This window comes from Aquarana catesbeiana, linkage group LG05 (genome assembly GCF_042186555.1).
Source record: "Aquarana catesbeiana isolate 2022-GZ linkage group LG05, ASM4218655v1, whole genome shotgun sequence".
NCBI classification, from domain to species: domain Eukaryota; kingdom Metazoa; phylum Chordata; class Amphibia; order Anura; family Ranidae; genus Aquarana; species Aquarana catesbeiana.
The window spans coordinates 239,840,646-239,865,011 of NC_133328.1; the positions used below are offsets into that span (position 1 = coordinate 239,840,646).

General features: G+C 37.6%; 1 protein-coding gene across 2 annotated transcripts in view; it reads left to right on the top strand.

Annotated features, from left to right (window-relative positions):
• Window positions 1-23,163, top strand: part of ADCY1 (adenylate cyclase 1) — a 525,405-nt gene extending 502,242 nt beyond the window's left edge. For both annotated transcript variants that reach the window (XM_073630633.1, XM_073630634.1), the window contains 3 exons: window positions 3,871-3,985; window positions 10,616-10,740; window positions 13,108-23,163. In XM_073630633.1, the coding sequence (XP_073486734.1) occupies window positions 3,871-3,985; window positions 10,616-10,740; window positions 13,108-13,443 (576 nt within the window). In that variant the 3' untranslated portion in view covers window positions 13,444-23,163. The remainder of the gene's footprint in view (window positions 1-3,870; window positions 3,986-10,615; window positions 10,741-13,107) is intronic.
• Window positions 23,164-24,366: the final 1,203 nt, after the last annotated feature.

A 24,366-nucleotide genomic window follows, 5' to 3' on the forward strand; every position in this document is an offset into this window, starting at 1 on the left:
TCCGATGTCTCTACTGTGTCCTCTCCCCTGTCCTCTCCCCCCTCCCCTCCCTGCCTGTCAGCTCCCCAGCCCTCCCCTCCTCCTGCAAAAAAAATGCTGTTTTCTAGCTGTAATTCAATGTGTTACATTACATTATATGCCACCCTGTGTGTTATTTATAAAAAATATGCTGCCTAATACCTTATCCCTGAGTGCCTCTCGGTGTTCACATGCCTGCTGGTCTCCCGGTTGATGTCAGCAGGGGATTCTTAGCCCCCCATCCCCTGTAGCTATCGGATCGTGAAGGAGACTGGCGGGCACTCATGTGAGCACTGAGTGCCGCTCTGAGATAAGGTATCAGGTAGCATATTTTTTATAAATAACACACAGGGTGGCACATAATGTAATTTAACACATTGGATTATAGTGAGAAAAAGCATTGCTTTACAACCACTTTAAGTCTGTTTTGATCTGGCATTCTTTTGACATTGTTGCAACAAGATCTGACATAAACAGATATAAACAGAATATAGGAATTGGAAATATCAGATGTTTTCATTAGGAGGGGTAAGGCAAATAAATTGTAGGCATCATTTTTTGGGGTTGATTTGCACAACTCCAATACAGTGAACTCGCTTTCGAAAGAATATGTATACTATGCAAAAGGAATGTTCATTTAGCTTAGTCAAAAAAGTTGAAGCTGCAGTCACATTGATTCATAAAAGAAAACTGCCAAAACAGGAGTTTTGATGGCATGTAATTGGGTAATTGAAGGGAACACAGCTTTGCCTTATTCACTAAGCCAAGTGAACTTTTACTTGCAACTTGAACATACACTTTTCAAAGTGTACTGTGTCTGTTACCTTAGTAAATGAACCCCAATGAGTCCTTGAAACAAGGGTCTTATTTCAGCATAGGTCAGTGAGATGCAATGATTCATATTTTAAAAGTTGACCAGACATCTACCTGCTGGCAGAATGGAAGACTGTGTAAAATTATTAGGCAATAAATATTGGGCATTACAATTATTAAGTTATTGTTTTAGTCCTAACCATAATAAATAATGAAATACAGTTTGTACAAAACAATATTTCCCCTCAAATGTTTACCTGTTCAACAGCAAGCTGATTTACAGCACTTTAAAACAGCATAACTACTTTGTATTAAATCCAAAACCAAAACTGCATTATTTTGCAGCTTACCAATCTTTAGATATGTTGGCTGCATCCGTTTTCTTTTCTTTGGCTTATTCACCTTGTGATCCGCCCAGTAACACATCTCCTATATTAGTGAGGCACAACACTAGAGCAATGTTTTTCAACCTTTTTCCAGTCAAGGCACCCTTTTAAAATTATGCACAATCTTGAGGCACCTTATTCTAAAATGTAAAAAACTAAAGTAATAGTTTGACATAATGCAGCAGCATTCACACACACATAGGACCAGGGCAGGGGCAAGGGGTTGGCAGGAAGGGAGGCTGCCCTGGGCACTTTGGTATCATGTGAGGAGGGGGGCACCACAAGGATGTTGGGGGAGGGGATTAGTGTTGGAAGGGGGAATTTGGGGGGCGGCAGGGGATAAAAATTGTTCACGGAGGGGAAATTTTGGGAGAAGTAGTGATTTTGAGAGGATTTGTGTTGAGAGGGGGGTGAGGGAAGAATGTTTTTGCTAGGATGAGGGATTTGGGGGGTTGCCCTAGAAGAGGTAATATTGTAGGGGGGAGCAGATTTGTGCTAGAAGGGGAATTTTTTGGGGGGGGGATTGTGCTAGCTGGGATAATTGGGGATATTTTTTGTGTGAGGAGGGGAAATTGTGGGGGGCTTGTGCTAGGATGGGGGATTGGGGAAAAAGGGTGATTTGGGAGTGGAGCATTTGTGCTTGGGGGGATTTGAGTTAGGAAGGGTGATTTGAGGGTGAGGATTTATGCTAGGAGGGGGGATTAGGGGGTAGCAGGGGTAAGATTTGTTGTAGGAGGGGAAATGTGTGGGGGGGGATTTTTGCTGGGGTTGATTTGGGGTGTGTGCTAGGAAGGGTGATTTAGGGAGATTTGTAGAAGGAGGGATTTGGGAGGATGAATTTGTGTTAGAAAGGGGGAATTGGAGCGGGGGGAAGGATTTATACTAGTAGGGATGACTCAGGAGGATTTGTGCTAGGAGGGGAAATTTGTGTGGGAGGGGTGCTGGAAGTGATTGGGGAGGGGGATTTGTGTTCAGAGGGGAAGTTTGAGGGGTATAGGATTTGTACTAAGAGGGGGGAATTTTTTTGGGGGGGGGTGGATTTATGCTGGGGGCATATGGGGAATGAGAGGATTTGAGCTGGGAAGGTGGGAGGAAAGAAGACTCATACTGGGAATGGGATTCCAGCAGGGGCGCAGATTTTATTGGGAGGAGGGAGAATTTATGCTTAGGGGGTAAGCATGCAGATTAGTGCTTAGTTGTTTTTTTTTTCTGGTGGGGGGGGATTTTTGATGACACATAATGCTCATACATCTTGGATGGGGAACAATTTGGCTTTAGATAACCTTGTCCCGGCACTGCATAAGACACAAAGCATTGGAGGTGATTTATTCTTTTGAAGCAAGCAGCACACCTTTGCACACTGGTACTGACTAGTATTCCAATGATTCCCTCTGTTTCCCTCCCTCACTTTGCTAATATGACTGTAGTCCCATGGTGCGTATGTGAGCCGCCCAGGCTGCAAGGAAGTGTACCGTAGTCTTTTGCCTGCTGCTGTGAATGCTGGCCTGGAAGGAACCCGCACACACTCCAGACAATGATAGACAAGAGCCAAAGGTCTCGAGGGTGTGGGCCCTGGGACCATTAGCTCTTGTCTAATATGACTATGGTGCTAATGGAGAGGGGCAGGGGAGGGGCAAACAAGGATGCTGTGCAGGCACCTGACATTCTCCTTATCAACCAATGACTTCATTCATTAGAATGCCAGTGGCTAGAAGGTTTTAATGGTGCACAATGAAAACCTGTGGCTCTGTGTAACTGAAAGGAAGGCTTGATCCACCTTCTGGCTTGTATACAATTTTTAGGCATTTTGCCAAGGCACCCTTGAAGAAATGTGAAGGCACCCCAGGGTGCCTGGGTACACTGGTTGAAAAAGGCTGCTCTAGTGGAATGAGCATAGGAAGTGCAGCAGACAGCAGCATTGTCAGTCTGGGGTAGGGGCGGGGGGAGTGTTAAATGTATTAGATAACTAACAAAAGGTGATTTATTTTTATTATTATAGTAATATTAATATATATATATCACAGTAAAGCCTGGTACACACTATAGGTTTGGGTAGAAAGAAAATTGTGAAATGCATGTGTCACCTCCTGGGTTTGGACACTCTGTCTTGGCTATCATTTGCTATATTTGGAATAAAATCATTGGAACGTTCCTGTGGTGTGCAGCCATTCTTTTCTTCCTATTGATCATCGGTGGTGAGCCATGGCTTGCACCCAGCGCATCCGGACTCTAGTTATTGCTCACCTGGAGCGGCTTCTTCCTTGTTTGAGGCTCCCGTCTGAGCCGCTGTACTCACTATGCAAAGTAAGTACAGCGATCTCCCCTCGCTGAGCTATTGTGGATCGGGAGTCGGTCGGCTGCTGGTTTTCCCAGCATGCTCGTCCGACAGAAGTTTGCTGAATGGCCGACTTCTGTTGGACATACTGACATACACAGGGGCTGAATGTCGGTCGTTTTTTTTTTAACCAGCAAATGTCTCCCGACATTCGGCACCTTTGTACCTGGCTGAAGACTCAGAGACCTGGAGGTTACATAGGCTGCACAATTATTTAAAGATATGTTTAAATATGCATGTAAAATAAAAAAAAAATTGTAGCATCCACAATATGAGTGTTAAGTTGAACCAATATGTGTTTTGTTCTCTTGTTCACAGGCAAAAAAATCTATTTACTCTCACCTAAGCACATTAGCAGATTTTTCAATTGAAATGTTTGATGTTCTTGATGAAATCAACTATCAGTCTTACAATGATTTTGTTCTCAGAGTGGGTAAGTAAGCTGCTTTAAACATATAAAAACATCAGTGACAGATTACAGTGCAATTATTTCAGCAACTACCTGGCACAAATTACTATGAGGTAGCCTCAAAGTAAACCTGGGTGTTCACTAAACAAAGTAAAATTGGAGTTTTGAAATTAACTCCTTAACTACTTTTTGCTTTTAGAAATCTTAATCATTATATACACTGAAATAATCATTTGGATATGTCTAGACACTCCTTGTTTCTAAAGACAATAGCCGTGGGATGGAAAAAAAAATTCACGAGACAGTACATTGTTCAAGTGTATTTTGGTGTATTTTACTGTTTTATATTAATATAACAAAAGCCTACAGTATACAGTCTTTATTTTTCCTGGGTGATATTTGCTTACCCTTTTCATACCTATTGTCTAAAACACCTCCACTAACAACAAATTAAACCCAAAAGGGTTATTCAAAGTCTTAAAAACAGGCTAACTACCTAAAACCCCTAACTTGTGAATTTAGCTGACAATGGGACAATTTCACTTATGCCTGGTCAGCACATACCTTTCTCATTAAACTTTCTCCTCTTATATTTTGTGTTTGAAAAACATTGGATTTCCCCACACACAATCTACAGTTTAATCTTAGTAGACCATTGCAGAGGGAAGCCAAATCAGTGATCAGGCTGACATGGCAGTGCTCCATGCCTGAAATTGTCAAACGCCAAAGTTAAACAGTTTGGAGATTGCACAGAAGATGATGACAGGGGATGGAAGAACAACCTGCAGATACTGAGCCTCCCTGAAGATGATAAAGGTGGTTACACAATGGCCTTTACTAAGAAATACAGATATTTGATATTTTTCTTTCACATCGTTTTCCAGATATTTGTTCGTGTAAAGAGCTAATTGCATTTCCACATGCCTGATTTCTCTAGGCATGCCAAAGGCCAAGTATTGGATAGGGGGAGATAGGGACTAGATTAGTAAATTAAAGAAACAAACAATATGTGAGTGTTTTTCCTGTTATTGCATAGGTTTCCTCTTGGTGCTCTGGCTTCTTTCCGCACTCCAAAAAGTTATGGTAGTTTAATCGGCTTCCATTTAAACTGATCCTAATTTGTGTGTCTATGACTATGGTATTAGACTGTAATGACTGCATGCAAAACAGGGATCTGTAAGTAACTTTTGTAAAAGCAAAACATGATCACTACAGGCTATTTTACTCTGATTTTCTAAGAACCACATTATGTTAATGGAATGGGTCTCCCAATCACACAGCAAAGTTACATTGCCCTTCAAGTAAAATATAAAACAACAAAAATCCTGTTTTTAACTGTGATTTTTTTTTTTTTTTTGGCATTCTGATTAGCACATTGCTGAGAATGCAAAAGAGCAAACGGCCCCAGAACCCCTATATCGCAAAAGTACTGTGGTACCTCCGTCAACTACACAGAGCTCAAATTAGTCAGAGTGAAGTTCAAAACTAACCTTAGAAGTATTACTTTACCAAAAGAGTAGTTGTGCCAGCAACTGACTTCAAGTAAGTCAGCAAGCAAGCAAGTAGTTAGTCAAGTGACAGTAAGTGTATTGCTTAAACTTGCTTGAGATAAACAGGTCTATTTAGCCAGAATGGTTACTGTTTAGTAAAATTACTTGGCCCTGGAATGAAGTCCTTGGTCTTGGAATGAAATCAGCAGTATCGTTCTGCAATGTAGGAGGCTTTCCATATACAGTAGTCATAACAAGTTTTCCTTGCCATGCATGTTTTCATTTATTAGTTTATTAGAACAATTCACCAAAATAACTAAATTTAGTTTTTTGGGGTTTTTGTATGTTGATATACTTTATGTTGATGTACTTTAATGTCAAAGTTCAAACACATCTTCAAATTGGTGTTTTGTACATGCTACAGCTGCAGATGGCATTAGTTAACAATTACAGGGGAGGGGTGGTAGAAGCAGGTGGTTGATCCACGCTTTTACTGCCCCTACCCAACCATCTCCAAATGTACATATCAGTCACATGGTCGTAATGCTTTGTTTCACAGTGTGGCAACCTGAACTCGTGTGTCGAATCTCACTCTCTTAATGCATTGTGTGGGGTGATTGGTCTTGTATTTGCCTCACCTGTAGTTTTCTGAAGGCAGCATGTAGAAAGTGGACTTGCACAGTGGAGTTCCTTCCACAGTTCTGCTTTGTGTACATAGTGTATGCAGCCCAACTACTTGTACAAGGTAATATTTGGAATGGCAAAGGTATAAGATGCACACAAATTGGGTTTATATCCATTTAACAAATATATTTAAATGAAAACTTTTCTGCCTATAGTTTACCTGGAAATAGGAGACATTGCCTTTGCTGTTCAGAATTTCCTGCCTTTCTTGGGGTTTTACTGAAAAAAAATGATTTAACAGTTTGTGAGTAGTCCCAGAATTGGCCTGTTGACTGAAATTTTAATATTGACATTCATTGTGAATTCATGGTAGGGCAAATCTTAAATGTTTTAACTCCCATAGAGTTGTCATAAGCCTCTCGATGGCCTCCCTCTTGCATGATTATTCATTTTTGGAGGATGGCCTGTCTTTGGTCGATTTACAGCTGTGCCATACTCTTCTCTTTCTTAATAATTTAACTGTGCACCAGTTGATATGCAGTGACTTGGAAATGCTCTTGTATCCATCCACTAACTTGTGCTTTTTAGTGTGCTTTTTAAATTACCTTTAGTAGAGTTAAGGGGCGTACACATGGGCTGAATAGCGGATGGGGCATGTCGAAAGGGGCATGTCGAAAGGGGCATGACCCAAAAAGGTTTGCTGATCGTCATCCGATCAGTGTTCTCAGCCAATGACTGAGAGCACTGTCCGCTGTGTACTGGTGGGGTGGCCGCCCCCCTGTCAGAACACCATAGCTTGGTGGGGGAGATTGTTGTACTAACATTGTATAGTTAGTAGAGCGGCTCCTCCCAAGCTCTTCATTTTTTATTTTATTTTTTAAATAATAGTGTGTACTAGTCTTTACTTGGATTACTTTTTTGTCTTAATGGTGGAAGTTATGCAACATATGTGTTGCATGTATATGCAAATCTTGGCTTCAGACAAAAAGATGGGCAACATACACAGTAGAGCTGCACGATTAATTGTTAAAAAATCACGATCTCGAATTAACCCCCCTCGCGAACTCAATACAGCATTTCCCCGATTCAGTGCAGAGCTGTTTTCTGCTTACAGCTGACAGCTGTCAAAAGAAACAAGGCAGCCTGCCAAGTTTATCACAACATTCCTCAGCGCTGAGATAACTATAAATAATGTAACGTTTGGTTCTTTTAAATCAAAGGAATGAACTTTGGTTTGTAAATGAGGTCAGTTTAACCACTTAAAGACTAAACCTTTTTTTGACACTTGTTCCTTACATGTTAAAATCTGTATTTTTGCTAGAAAATTACTTAGAACCCCCAAACATTATATATATATTTTTAGTAGAGACCCTTGAGAATAAAATGGCAGTTGTTGCAATATTTTATGTCACACTGTATTTGCACAGCAGTCTTTCAAACGTAACTTTTTTTTTTCAAAAATACACTTTAATGAATTTTAAAAAACTAAACAGTAAAGTTAGCCCAATTTTTTGGTATAATGTGAAAGATGATGTTAGGCCAAAAAAATTGTGATTCCCATTTTAGCCAGAATTGTGCAGCTCTAATACACAGCCACTACCAACTTCATTGGAATTATCAGTTTCCCCTTCAGAAACCATACAGCAAACATAGAAGATAACAATAATTCAAGCTCATAGCTAAGAGGCTAACATACTTTATTTTAATAAAGGGTTTTCAATAAGTCGACAAACCCGAAAAATTCAGCAAATAGTAAAAAGGTTAGATCTGAGTATGTAGGCCCTTTACAAGAGAATTTAGAGTTGGTGACTGAAGACAAATGATTAAAAATACTTTTTTCAGTTGTGTATACAAAGGAAAATGTGGGAGCTCTATATAATGGGGATAATATTGACATAGCCCCAAAAGAACCCCAATAACTCAAAATGGATATGGTCCAGAAACGTTTAGATTAAAAAAAGGTGAATAAAGCACCTAGATCACATAGCTTTACACTCATGGGTTCCAAATAGTGGAGCTCACTGTATTTTATTGTTTTTAACTTTTAGAAACTCTTTAACCACTTCAGCCCCGGAAGGATTTACCCCCTTAATGACCAGTCCATTTTTTGCGATACGGCTCTTTGTCTTTTTAACTGACACTTGCGTGGTCATGTCTTTTTTTTTTTTTAACCACAAATAGAGCTTTTGGTGGTATTTGATCACCTCTGCAAGGTTTTTTTTTTTTTTTTTTTTTGAGCTGTAAACAAAAAGAGATTGCCTATTTTGAAAAAAATATATATATTTTTTACTTTCTGCTCTAATACATATCCTAAAAAAACAAACAAATTTCTTCAAAAATTTAGGCCAATATGTATTCTTCATATTTTTTATACAAAAAATCCCAATAAGTGTATATTGATTGGTTTGCACAAACGTTATAGCGTCTACAAAATAGGGGATAGATTTAAGGACTTTTCTTTTTTTTTAAATTGTTTTTACTGGTAATGGCAGTGATCTGTGATTTTTAGCGGGACTGCGGCGTTGCGGCAGACAAATCTAACCCTAAGTGACACTTTTTGGGGACCAGTGACACCAATACAGCAATCAGTGCTAAAAAAAGTACTGATCAATGTATAAATGACAATGGCAGGGAAGGTGTTACCACTACGGGTGATCAAAGGGTTAACTGTGTTCCCTGGGTGTGTTCTAACTGTGTGGGGGATGGGCTCACTGGGACAACACAGAGATCACTGTTTCTGATCACTAGGAACAGCAGATCTCCATATTGTCCCCTGTCAGAATGGGGATCCACCTTGTTTACATAGACAGATCCCCATTCTGCCTCTCTGTACCACAATTGTGGATGACCGGCGGACATCGAGTCCGCTGGACCCGCGCACGCAGTCCCCCTGCCTGCAACGGGCACACCCACAGTATCTCATGCACAAAACGACGTACAGGTACGTTGTTTCACGCAGCCAGGCCACCCTGGCGCGGTAGATATGTAGTGGGCGGTCATGAAGTGGTTAATTACTAGTTTAGTACCACTAGATTGGTGCAAGGCCAATGTGGTGTCTTAAAAGGTATCCAAGTCTATACCAAGTAACTACAGACCAGTTCATTTCATTTTCTATAGTAGGGAAAATACTATACTAAAAGAGTTTTTGCAAGAAAACAATTATTTAAGAAATAGATAGATTGCATTCACAAAACAAACCTGATTTCTTTTTTATAGTGAAGTAAGCAAAAACTTAGACAAAAAAAGTGGCTGTGACTAAGGTATACTTAGACTTGCAAAAAACGATTGACACAGTTCCCCACACACGTGGGAATGTTTGTCTATTCAGTTTGTAAATGGATATAAAACTGGCTAAAAGACCATATTTATATCTAAGGTTATCAATGGTGTACCCCGTGGTTCAGTGTTGGCACCCTTATATTTTAACCTGTTTATAAAGAATATAAGGTTTGGGATTAAAAGCATAGTTTCAGTGTTTACAGATGACACCAAGCTATGTAATGGAATAATGTTCTTACAGGATGTCCCTAACTTACAAGCAGACCTTAATGTGCTGTTTAATTGGGCAACTATGTGGTAAAGAGATTCATTGTTGATAAATGTAAAGTTGTGTACCCGGGGGCTAAAAACATGCATGCATCCTACCATCTAGAAGGAGTATTGTTGATCCAGGAAATATCCAATTGCCTCTGGCAGATCAAGAAGGAATTTTTTTTGCCCCACTGGAGAAAATTGGACCATGCTTTATAAGGTTTACAGTAATACCTTGGATTACAAGCCTAATCCAAAGCACTCGTATATCAAAGCGACAGACAAAATCCGTTCCACAGGAACAGCTGGTCTATGCAGTAACGCATGTGGCCAAAGGTGCGGGGGCACCGGAGATGCTAGAAGACCACTCGGAGGCCACTCGGAGACGCATGGGATCCAAACGTCTCCGAGCATCTCTAAGCATCATCGGCGACCCTGCACCACTGGTCAAATGCAGTACTGCTCCCCCCAGTGGCTTGAATCCTGCTTGTCTTGTGAGACAACGCTGGCAAAACGAGTCAGGATTTTTTTTAGCTAGTCTGTCAGCTGTTCGCGGGCTGCAATCAATCAAGCAGTACCATCAGGCTTTTTTCTACGGGCTTTTGGATTCACTTATAATCTAGTGGTCCTCATTTACACCAGCCTTCAAGCCAGTCTGTGTTATCATCTCTGGCCAGCGAGCCCCCTCTTCCAGTGGCTCCCATCCTGCATAGCATGAATATCGGCACCTCCGTGCATTGCAGTTCCCCGGATGATGTTAACTCCCCATTACCCAGGACACCTTTTGTGGTATTGTAAGCTCCTGCTGACAGGTATAATACTTCTGGTGTGTGAGCTGGAGGCCTAGGCACAGTCAGGAGGAGTAGCACACTGGTTCAGTACACTGCAGCTTGATAGTATTAATTCTTTGTCCTCTAGGAATGGGCAGAGGGATTCTCTTTGAAGTTTTGAAGGTTATATGGAAAGACAATTGCCCAAAGAGTAACTCTTGTTCTTTAATTTTTTTCAGGAATAAATGTTGGACCTGTTGTTGCAGGAGTTATTGGTGCCCGACGCCCTCAGTATGACATCTGGGGCAACACAGTTAATGTTGCCAGTAGAATGGATAGTACTGGGGTGCAGGGAAAAATCCAGGTACGTTTCTTTATTTATTGTTTTTTTCGCTGACTATTTGTCTGTTACATTCTACTACATGTTATGCCAATATACCAAAGTTAAATTAGCAATGATTTCCACAAAAATAACTAAAATGTATTATCTGGTTTAATTATGAATTACCACATTTATTCCTTGAATTGTAGACTATATGTAATGCTTGTTAAAACAAGTGTTTCATGCTTGTGGTTTTCAAATGTTTGACCTGTTATGCACAATAACAAAGAACTCCTTTCAGTGTCATCTTGAATTATGATTGATTTAGCTATTCTACTTCATCATACAGCAAAGATAAGAAAAATAAAGTAAATATGTTACAAATTTGAGCATTTCAAACAGACCAAGTTATTAAAAAATACATGGTTTGTGTGAGGAAAAGGGGATTGGATGCCCTTTATTGGTGTAGAGTATAGGCTAAGCTTCCCATCCTTTCTATAGATCAATATAGGTTTTTGCTTACACATTTTTAAAATACATAGTAAAGAGAAATTCAGCCCATATTACAAAATAGAGTGTCAACCAGGGGCCCCAGAATGTTTGCATGTTTGTGTGTTGTATATATAGATATATCTATATATATGTAAAGTATTGAGTGTAAATTTGCTGTCCCCTCAAAATAACTCATCGCACACCCATTAATGTCTAAACCGCTGGCAACAAAAGTGAGTACACCCATAAGTGAAATTGTCCAAATTGTCAATATTTTATGTGGACTCCATTATTTTCCAGTACTGTCTTAACCCTCTTGGGCATGGAGTTCACCAGAACTTCACAGGTTGCTACACAGGTTGTTACCTGCTTCACAGGTTGCTCAAATGGAAGGTGGAGGAGTGTCTCTAACATCCACCAGCTCCGTGATTTTATCATGGAGGAGTGGAACAGGACTCCAGTAGCAACCTGTGAAGTTCTGTTGAACTCCATGCCCAAGAGGGTTAAGACATTACTGGAAAATAATGGTGTCCACATAAAATATTGACAATTTGGACATTTTCCCTTAGGGGTGTACTCACTTTTGTTGCCAGCGGTTTAGACATTAATGACTGTGTGTTGAGTTATTTTGAGGGGACAGCACATGTACACTGTTATACAAGCTGTACACTCACTAATTTTCATTGTAGCAAAGTGTTGTCACGTAAAAGATAGAATAAAATATTTACAAAAATGTGGGGGTGTACTGAATTTTGTGAGATACTGTATATATTAAAAAAAAAAAAAAAAAATATATATATATATATATATATATATATATATATATATATATATATATATATACACAGTATCTGTATGAATGCCAACATATACTGTGACATACTGAAGCAGAGCATTATCTCATCCCTTCAGAGACTGGGCCGCAGGGCAGTATTCCAACATAACAACCCCAAGCAAACCTCCAAGATGACCACTGCCTTGCTAAAGAAGCTGAGGGTAAAGGTGATGGACTGGCCAAGCATGTCTCTAGACCTAAACCCTATTGAGCATCTGTGGGGCATCCTCAAACAGAAGGTGGGGGAGCGCAAGGTCTCTAACATCCACCAGCTCCGTTATGTCATCATGGAGGAGTGGAAGAGGACTCCAGTGACAGCCTGTGAAGCTCTGGTGAACGCCATGCTCAAGAGGGTTAAGGCAGTGCTGAAAAATAATTGTAACAACACAAAATATTGATACTTTGGGCCCAATTTGGAAATTTTCACTTAGGGGTTTACTCACTTTTGTTGCTATCGGTTTAGACATTAATGGCTATGTGTTGAGTTATTTTGAGGAGACAGCAAATTTACACTGTTATACAAGCTGTACACTTTTTACTTTACATTGTAGCAAAGTGTCATTTCTTCAGTGTTGTTACATGAAAAATATAGAGTAAAATATTTATAAAAATGTGAGGGGTGTACTCACTTTTGTGAGATACTGTGTATATATATATATATATATACATATATATATGTATATATATATATACACACTATGGGGTCTCTTAATGGTTTCCTCCAAGATTCACACATTTTTAAAACCAAGATTCGTACAATATCATCTTAGATTCAATTAGAAAAATGTGTAAATATTGGGTGAAAGTTTTGTGAAACTTGGGTGAAAACATTGATAAACATTGCACACACACACACAAACATACTTGGGCTCCTGCTTGACCATTTATTGTTGTAAAATGAGCTGCACTTCTTTTCTAGTGTACTTTAAAGGAAATACAAAGAAAATTAACAAAATTAAAAAATATCTTAAACTAAGGTTATGAAACAAAAGTAACAATCACTAAGCTTTAATAAGTATGCATCTATCTAATTTGTCTATTTATTTTATATTTGGAAACTGAAAAGTACATTTTCTTTCCAGGTAACTGAAGATGTCCATCGAATATTAAAAAGATGCAATTATGAATTTGTTTGCAGAGGTAAAGTCAGTGTTAAAGGCAAAGGAGAGATGTTAACGTATTTCCTTGAGGGAAAAGTTGATGGAACAAATGCACAAACTCGATCTCTAAACTTAGAACGCAAAATGTACCCTTATGGTAGATCAAACATTCAAACAAAGTTGGGCTTAAGTTGTCCATCTGTGACATCTGCAACAAGTCTTTCTAGCCCAACTGTGGGTACACTTCAAGCTACAACATCTCATGCAAATCAGACTCTTCATTACCTTCCTTCTGTGCCTGCAGTTGAAGAGGCATGAAACAAAAAAATCTTCTTTGCATCATCCACAGTGAGCTGAATGCCTGTTCTTGTAATAAGAAAATAAGGGATAAAGAGAAGTCACAAAACCAAGGATAATTTATCCAACCAAAGAGAACTATGGGAACTGTAAGAATGGAAAAACCAAGGGCTAACAATTGTGTTAGGTGTTCAGGGAACAAGCCGTCATGTTCCAAATTCTAATGGGATTTGAGAAACCAAATTCAAAGATTGCATAATAGGATTGAGTTTGTCTGTTGAAAATAACAATTTGAGGTATATATTGGGATGCATTCATTTAAGGTACTTATTTATTTTAAATATTTTCAAAAGAATACAACAAACGTGAGTTTTCGTGGTAGATACATTCAGTCTTATGGGATAAGTAATCCCTTCTTGAATGTACTCTTTATGTTTAAACATCCACAGCTTTTGTAGCTAAATTTTGGTACAACTCTCCTAGGACTTCCATATTTTGATTTGATAGGAGTTAAAAATTTTGAAGGTGCTAATATATGAAAGTTAGATCACTTTAAATGTTTAATACTGGATATTTTTGCACACATTGGATGAAGTTTTGAGGTATTGTTTAGATACAGACCAATTTCAGAGATATATCAATTCATGCTTTTTGCATGTAATCTGTATCTTTGCATAAAGTATATTATTGTATATCTACAGCAGCAAATGAGGAAAACAAAGACTGGACTCAGGGGTTATACAGATAACTGAAAAAAACTTACACTATGTATTGTTATAATTTAGGTGATTTATATATTACAAGCACTGGTACCTGCACAATTTTGGGAATGTTTTTGAAGGCTATTCAGTGTAACCCATGTTTAAGTGTGACTCATAGTACAAAAAATACAGAAATTGTGATTAACATGTTTTACTTTGCACATAGTTCCATGTTTATAGTATATAAATCATGATGGCCCTAGGATTTGCAGCATGATTTTGCTTGCAAAGAAATTCCAGTTAGGTCATCCTTGTCTTACTAAACCAGAAGAAGCAGTTATTAATTACTGTTTGTTTTGCATAATGTTAAGTGTGTTTTTTGCAACTCAACTATGATGATCAGAGTACCTCTTACGAAAAAACAATAGTATTTTTGTAGGCTGATTATATTTATAACAATTGACACCCCCAAGTGACTATTTGCATGGGACCGACTGATTAGCAAACCTCAGAAGGGGTGTGGCTTACTGTAAATGGGTGTGGTTTTAAAGAAAAATGTATGTAACCTGGTGAATATGAGCATGGTTTTTCAAAATCAAGGGAGGGGAAAGTAAGTGCATGCAGCCAATCACTAGGAGGCAGGTCACTCTAGGACAGTTCATGTCTAGCAGTAATCAGAGATCGCACATAAATAGTTCCTGATGAATTGCTATGCTAGATATTGTTAGTCCAGAAAATGTTTACTTCCTGGAGATGACAAGTGCAACTTAATTTGTAGGAATGGTTATTTGTAGAAAGCTGGTATTTCTGTCAATGCTGTACTTACTGAAGCACATCTATTGTGAAAGTATTTGTCAAAATTTGAATTCAAGAACAGGCACATCTAAACATAAACATGCAAAAACAACCATTTTCGTTTTGGAAGGTGCCAACCAGCAATAAATTGGCAAAAAGATGCTAACTACAATATGTTTTCTCTGCATCTGCCTCATTCTCATTTTCTCTAAATATATATTTTGTGAGTGTTTTTTATTTTACATGTTTTTATATTGAAAATATATTGCTTTACAGAGGCTCTTATAGTCTCTTGTCCAAACCACAGTCATACATACACACTAGGGCTAATATGGGTGTGTATTTCTTTTTTAATGTCTTTCAACTGCTGAGCTTCCAAAGACATAAAACAATGTTGCTATGATGTCCAGTGTAATATTGCTGGCGATGAAATCCATATTTGTGAAATTCCATGGCAGCCTTTATATAAATAAGTATTTAAGTATTTTTGATTGATAATAGCACAAAGTGTGGAGTATGATAATATGAGAGTTTATAAAGTATATTGTTATAATTTGGTGACAATCATATGATGGTTTTTATCTTAAATGTTTATCTTATAAAACACATAGTTCTAACATGTAATTTATGGAACTTGATAATTTGTTAATACATTCTATAGGACTGGGAGGTACCTGGCAGATGTATCAGTATTTAAACTACTAATAGACAAAGGCCTCATCCACACATTCAATACCCCAAGTGGATGTGAGGGTCTGAATCAGGGGTAATATCAAAGTCTGCAATCTCCCTTAGAATAAGCAGGTCCTCAGATATCTACCCCCCTTGTTACTTATTGACAAAAAATTTAACTAGTGAATAAAAACAGGCACCATGCCAAAAATCTTTTATCAAATTATTCATCCCCCCAAAAAAATCCCACAATATAAATCAAACGTGAACATGTCATCCAGCAATGTACATGATCCATTTCTCACAATGCTGTCCTGATGCTTTTCCCATCACAAATGACAGTTCCCTAATGCTGCTGGGATGTATACAACAGTGCCAGGGAATCTGGATAATATAATTGATAATATAATTAACCAAATATGCTCATGACCTTATTCGATCAATGACATCACCCAGCTTTGTGGGCTTGTTTATAATTTAAAACCAGCTGGCAGAAATCTCCTATTTAGCATCAGTAGTAATCCCATGGCTAAAGGACAGACTTCTTGCTGCATCAGCAGAAAGATCAGGTGGGTAAACTGGCAAACTCTGTTCACCAAATAGTGAACAAGCTTTGTCTGGTCCCTAGTTGCCACATGGATACAAGAAATTTATCCAGTACAAAATAATGGATTTATTATTATGACATGTTATTAATTTTCATAAATGTTTTATAGAAAAGTACGTTAACGTTCATTCTAATAGTCTATAAAACAAGCAGAAGGTACCAGGACCCAGTGTCTTTTCAGAAGAGCAGTCAGAAGAAAATAGCTGCTTTAGTGGGTCAAGCATCAAAGGGCCTGATATGCTGAACATAAGTCAGAGTTTATCTGCCAACACATCTTTGTACATATTGTATGCTAAATTAACATTTGTTTTACGAATGTACCATGCTTAGACTGAATGGTGATAAGTAGTGCCATGAAAGTATCAGAAAATGTTTCCCTTCCTGGAGATGCCAGAGCATCAGACATGTAGGAACCCTAAAATTTTGATATCCTACAATATGCTTTTTAGAATGTGGGGTTTAAAGGCCGAGTCCATATTTGGCATCATGCTGCATGCCATACCTTTCATTTACAAAGATCTGAATGAACTAGAAGTCCTGTATGCCACTGTGGTTTCAATGGAACACAAGTGTGGTGATCACCACACTCAGAGTCCATTGACACTTTCTCCAGCTCAGTAACTGAAAGCCTGTACCTCTGTATGGGCAGGGAGCTGGAGGAAGAGTCTGCAGGAGCCTGACATTGTACCTGTAACCCACTGATCACAGGTGCCATGCTTTGCTGGCTCCGGTAAAAAAAAAAAAACTTTTCCCTGCAAAAATATGTGCACTTATGGTTTTTTTAAGGTGGAAGGGCCATGTTTATTGATTGTCACTGATGGACACTGTCCTAAAATAGATTGCTAAACCCCTCAAAAATTACATTTTAAGCTATTGGGTCAGCTAGGGATTAAGGGTTCTGAACATGCTTGTTTTATGGTTGATCTAAAATTATCTGTCTTTTTTAACCTAACTAATTAACTTTAACCAGATATGATAGCATTAATAGATGCCATCATATGTGATAATAATGCTTGATGTGGAATGTTAATCAATGCTGGATAAATCAAGTCTAATGTAATTTATTTCTTAATATCATTCTTCCTCTTGGGAATTCAGTTGGATTTAAATTAATTCTATAGCAGGCCATCAGAATAAATCATAATAAACATAATATTTTACACTCAAAGTAGCTGTATGAAGAGTTTATTGTTATGCCATGAAAACTGAACACAGATATTTGTGGAAACAGACACGCTGGTTAATTTAGAAAATTCTGAATGTCTTATGGTGCTCACATGTTCTCTAAAGACTGAGAATCAATGTTCTACACAGTATCCTGCAGAGTTGTAATTTGTATTTGTACACCTGGGAGTCAAATGAATTGTTGTATAGGTAAACAATAAAAAATGTGTGATTTCTATTAAAAAGGATATAAAAGATAGTACAAAAGTGAATAACATGATAAAAAAATTGCCAGTGAAAACATTTTTTTAGTTCAGTTGCACTAAAATCCCAGGAGAGACAACATTCCAGATACTTAAAACAAAATAAGGACAGACCTAATTACTGGATTAGTGATTCTTGATCTCTGAATGCAGAAAAAGTGCCTTTACAGAATAGGCAAAAATGTAAGGATGCTAACTTGGCTGTACCTAAAAGCATTGGACAAGAAAAGGCCTCAAAACAAAACACGTATTGTCCAGGTATAAATGTAAGATGAAGGACAACATGGGGTGGAGAAACCAAAATAAAATGTCATAGGTAAGATTTTTTTAAATATTTACAGACTATAAATTTATTTGATCAGTCCTTGTAATCATTTAAAGATTTTGAGCAGATGATTCCAAGACTTCCACCTGCTGTACCTGCTTTCCCTGTTGGAAACAGGTGGGATATGGCTGCCCCACATTGTGTTTCAAGGGTGCAGACAGCAGCCCCTTTGTGAATAAAGCCTGTACAAAGACATTCATTATTACACTAGAACTAAATGATTACAATGCATTTTGTTGCAGTGCTTTTGTGCAGATAAGACTTGTCCTTTGATCTGCACATAATTTGAACGTCAAAAAGTTTTTAAAAAAAGTACATCTTTTCATCATAGCCAGACCTAATTATATATAATTAATTCCTTTACCCGTTTTGTTGGTTTTGTTTTTATTATTTATTTGTAAACTATTTATTTTTTTATTTTTTTCATTTGTTCATTTTTCAGTGTTGCTTTAAAAAAATATGTAAAGTTTTTTTATATAACTGTCTTTATTTTAGCTGTAAATAACTTTGCCATGCTTTGTAACATAAACATAATTTTGTTGTAGGTATATATGGGACACAGAATAAAATATACACTTTTTAGCTACAATATGACTGGTTGTTTTAAAACTACCACTGGTCAATCTGTTTTAATTTTTTTGTTCTGGGGACCCTTGTTCCCATGTTGGGAACAAGGGTCCCCAACCTGTCTACAGGGATTGATCTAGAGCTAGAGGAATTGCTGCTGATCACAGCAGTAGGCATACCGTTCCAGCCTGTATATATTGTGTTTTATGTGGGGGGAACTAACAGGGATGTGATGCCTCCATCAATTATCATGTTAGTTCCACCTCACAAATTACTAGAAACACATGGAGGAGGAGAGAGGGAGGAGCTTGGCACTGAACACCCCCAAAAATATGACTCAGTAGTTATGTGGGCAGCCGAGACTTAGAGAAAAGAGGAAGTGAACGACTTACCTGTTCACTAAAATCGGGAGCATGTACAGTAGAGGTTGCAACAGGAGATCAAAAGGATTTTATGATGCAACGGGGACACAGAGTGTAAGGTACAACAGGGAATGGCAGGATCAACCAGATTATTAAAATTTTACACACAACAAATTTAATTATGATTAAGGGATTATGCTTGGCATTCAATATTGCATGCAAAAGCATTTATAACACTTATTACACTTAAAATATAGATCCAGGGTTTACCATCTATGGCCATAGCAGGCCAGATGGCTTTATGGTAGCTATTCTGGATGGCTCAGATCTGCCTGACTTTATTCCAAAGTGATACATTTCCTGCCTTAGATACAGTTGTTATAAGTGATCTTCCAGTGTCAAAACTGAGCTGCACCTGTAAGAGAGCTTCACTTCTTTTATTGAGCTGTTGATTCCCTAGCAGATGAGCAAAAAAATCAAAATATCTCCAGATCCTCAAGCAGCTTTTGTTCTGCTCAGCCACTGGAAAAAAAAAACAAAACAAAACATTGAGATCAGAGGGTATCACGTTTACTGTATGTATTTTAATAATTGCAATTCCATTTTTTTATTATTTATAGTTCTAGGGTATACTTGTTGATATGCCTTTAAGTTGTTTTATTCCCTCTCTGCAGGAGACACAATCTCTAGTAGAACATATCTAAGGGAGGTAGCAGAAATAGAATAATATAGCAATTAACACTGCACAAATACCTAATTATCAATGATATTGTTCCTACTGCATTTGTTAGCTGCAACTTCCTCTTTGTGGCTGGTACTTTTAGCTTGTGGCTGGTGTGAAAGGCATGATCTGTCTTTAGGCTGCTTAAGCCCACATCATTAGCTAGTATACAAAACATCACATCTCTGCTTCAGCTTTTGTTCTAACAGTGAATGAGTTAGAACTCGTTGTCTTGCTCCTTTGTTTTATCTGTTTCCAAAAACACAAATACAGAACATTGCTGCAAACCAGACTTCTGTAAAATCTGTAAAAACATTTTAGTTCAGGGAAAAACATTTTTGAGAAATTCTGGCTGTTCACAAAAAAAGCGTGCTGGTTTATCTTTTTTCTTAAATCATTTTTAAAGCTGTTTTTTGCGGATAGGGATCACTGCTTTCAGTGCTTAAATGGAATTGAGTTGAATACATCTTTCTAAGATGGTAAAAATATGGAGTTTAAAGGCAAAAACATAGATATCTCAGGAGCGCCTTAAACGTTTGTGACTGCCCAAAACTAGACTTTTGTTTAAACATCCACAAGGTCAAACAAAAACATGGGACCATTGAACAGAACTGAAAAGCAGAACCCATGGATTAATATAGTCATCCCATATGTAAGTTAGCTGATAATGAATTGTCTAACTGCTAGTTGATTATTCAGCTACTATTTTTAATAGTTGTCAGTAAACTTGATGTCATTATGAGCATCTGTACCACTATACACCCCCTCCCCCACTACCACCACCTCAGATAAAAGGTGCATTTGGAGTCTTATTCCAGAGGAATTTTGGTGTCATCTACATTTTCTGAAGTACTAGAGTTATGTTCTAATTTAGGCAAGCACCCTACTGCTTAGTCCTTTCAGTGACATTAGGTGTATGCAAGGAGCGGAATTGAATGAAAAAATAAGGCCCAGAATATTTAGAGATTTTAATATATGGTGCTACAGTAACATGTTACATGTTATACCCTAAATATGGGTGTAACATATATCATGTTACGATAGGTGAACTTCTCCTTTTAATAAACAAGATTTGAAAAACTATCCTGTACATACCCTATCTTGATTAGGAAGAATGAATACAATAACAATTCCAAGAGTACATCCAAAAACGTATGCATCCAACAGACCCAACTCCCAAATTCGTGCGAAATAACTGGGTACATGCAGTGCAGTGTAATGAGGAACACATGTAAGTGCAAGTGGCACAAGTAAGAGCAAGTGGCACATATAAAGCACTGCCTCATGAGATGTGGGCTAACTATGGTGGGATGGGAAAGCCATAATGAAGAGATGCCCGGAGAAACCTATATTTTTTCATTGATCGTTGTTTAATTTTAATTTAAAGAATCCAAAGGATTCTCATTTAGAATTCAGAGCCAAGTTAGTACAATGTGAAGTGGATTAGTGATTACAATATAACAACATAGGAAAATCGAAAACATCAAACATTTCTAGATAGCTTTGCCATGAAGATAAAAGCATGAATATTGGATTGTAAACCACTCACTAGGTAAGCCATATGGACTCTAAAATTCAGCTTATGGAGGTAACTTTGTCTACTTCATCTATTGCGAAGAAGGGGACATAAAACCTGAAAACAATGGTTTTGCAGACTGTAAATCAGTTGCATGCTGCTCTCAAAGGTGAAACATGTAACTCTCATGTGGAACATGTCCTAATAACCAAAATACTTTAGAAGGCATATGAGTGAATGTTGTGAAGACTTCTAGACCAGGCAACCACATCTTCAACAGAAAGGACATCAGGAAGCCAGAGTCAGCCATTCACTTCTGGATTAGATGTCAGCTCAATATTTGTAGTCTGTGGTATCAATCCTGTAAACAGAAGAAAGAATCTAGTACCTGGCACAAGAAGGCCAAGCTGGCTAGAGATACTTGAAAATTCTGAGACTTGGTTTGGATCTTATGGTCCATGTACTCTCCAATTCTTAGCCTCATAACTGTAGAGACCTGGGCTGTGATGTATGCCTGAATAGTGCCAGTTAGGTGATAAGAATAAAAGAAGCCCACAGGACTTTGCTTTTTGTAAGTTTAAAAGTTATATGGAAGCAGTAAAATCTATAAAATAATTAAACAGACAAAGTATGCAGACATAGCATTACAGTGGGAATTCGTGGTAATGACAAATGCAACTTATTTTCCGAAAGCCTTAGGTTAAGAGACAACTTCCAGGATTTCAATTAGAGGGGGATCATCTGTAGAGAATTTAGAAAAAGTCTGGATATTACTCTTTTTAAGGTGCAGTTTAATAAACAGGTACAAAGATATAAGCAATAATGCAAAACAGGTTTAGGAAAGCATAGCATGCATTTACTGCAGAAACACATTATGAAAGCTGCACAAACATGGACTCAACACAGCAATGTCTCATTGGCTTAATCATGGTAGTGTTGATGCATAGCGAAGCCTTTACAAGACTCTATAACAACAGAGAGCCTAGCTGAGAATGACTGCTTCAGAAAAACAGAACAAAAACGGCTACTTTTGCTAAACGGCATCCCTTTCAGTGAATACCAGGGTAGCTCTAGTATCACAGGCAAGCAGCTGGAGGAATTCAAGCCTTGAGAACACAGGGATACCCTACTCTGGTAGCAACTGGGCTGGTGCTTCCTACAGTAGCTCAGTCTTCTGAAGAAGCTAAAAGCTATTAGGCTCCCACCAGTTATGACAGTGAAGGGATACTCACCTGGCTGCAACTCACTTGGCCAGCTACCTCTGTCCCTTCTGGATTCACTTTTCAAATGGAGGGAAGATGAGGAACTTACCTTTTCTGGGTGTTCAGGAACTCTGGGAGTTTTGGGAAGTGCAGCTAAGGGGCCTGAACATGTTAAGTAAATGGGTACTCTGCTATAATACCTTTCTTTTTTTTAGTTTGACCCATGATGTGAGACAATGCTGATTGGATAAATGTGATTAGGTTACTCAAGTGGCTATACTTTATATGGAAGTGTATGTTCAAGACACTAATTAGAACTGAAGAAGCCAATTGGATAAATATCAAAGTATCTTCAACTTAACAGAACAAGTCAATTTAAATATAACTACTGCTTGCTGCCAGAGTAACTAAGAAACCCCTGAGAAGTAACAACGTCCTTGTTTAGTGGCAGAAATATAGGGTTTGCAGGAATAAAAAAAAACATCCAGTTTACAAGACTAAACAGAGTATGATCTGAAATAAATATCTGCTCCCCTTTATACCTGTACAAGCGATACTATACTATGGTCATGGCAAGATAAGTTTCAGTAGGCGCGCTAAATAAATTATTATTATTAAATTAAACCTGGAAGCTTATTGGTTTCTGTGCAGAGCTGCACCAGATCTTGCTCTCTCCAGTTTTAGTAAATCAACCCCACTGTCTTTCCATTGATTAGAATCACAAACATAAAAGCATCGGCACATTTTAAAACATTTACTCATCCATTAGTGAGAATTAACAGCATACACCCACAACTTCACAACGCAATGCTGAATGTTTGTGAGAGGTTCAGAGTGTTTACTACATGTGGTTCCTACTTATATTTTGGTGCTGGAATATGTAAGTCAATTCATATAATAGATATTATGAAACCTTACCAATTCTTATATATATCTTCTGTGATTCTGAGAGAACTAAAGTGCAAAAGTCTGATCACCACAATCCACGTTGCACTTAAAATGTAGTATTTTTAAAAAGAGAGCTACTCAACTATATCAGTGTTAATTACGTCCATGTTTCTACTACATCCTCAGGCTCACTTGTCTGCAGGTGACAAGCAATAAAAAAGGCAATAGCTTAGATTGTTCTGCTGGCGTTTCAAACCTACTTTGTGGGCAACTTCCTATCAGATCTCTATATTTGCAATTTTTACTTACTAATATTAGTATTATTATATGACAAACAAGGCATTATCATGCTTCATTTCATAAAAATGATAGTATGATAATCTGAAGAAATATTGTAAAATGTATTTACACTAGATAAACAACCTGTAAATTTATGTAATTGTGTTTTACAATTTCTTAGGAGGGTAATGAATAATGAAACAAAACCCCAATGGGTCATGCACTTAAATGCTCAATGGTGTTTTACTGCCACTATGCACACTTCCAAACTAAGATGTTTTAATCTTTTGTACACATTTCTCTATATTCATTCATATTGAAATAAAAGCAGAACAACTCTATCCTCTATGTAAATATAAAGAACCCTGTTGCAGATTATTTATGATGTGAACTAAACCAGTTATTGCAATGATTGTCAATGTTCTTTGTTACCAAGCACAATGTTTGATACAAATTTGCACATTCAGCTATAATAAAAGTATATGTGATATAAGTATGATACCTATAAATTTCTTTTAAAATCAGGTTCAAATGCATAATAGAAAAAAAACATGTATTTTAACTGTGGCATATACAGTAAGCTTGTCATTTATTTTTCTAAAACAATACCAGCTTTAGCAAATTTATATTGTACTTTTGTCAGTTACATATACTATAATCTTCTGGCACCATTGACACTTGCATGGACCAATATATTTTCCTTGAGTAAAAACACCGGCAAAATATTCAAAACATATACATTTCACAGTGTTCTAACATGTGACTACTGTACTTTGTAAAGTAATGCACATTATCTTATACTGTCAGATTATTTTAAATGTATATTTATTTGTTTATTTCACTCTACTTTAAAAATTGCATCCATGACAAAAAAGGAGACCT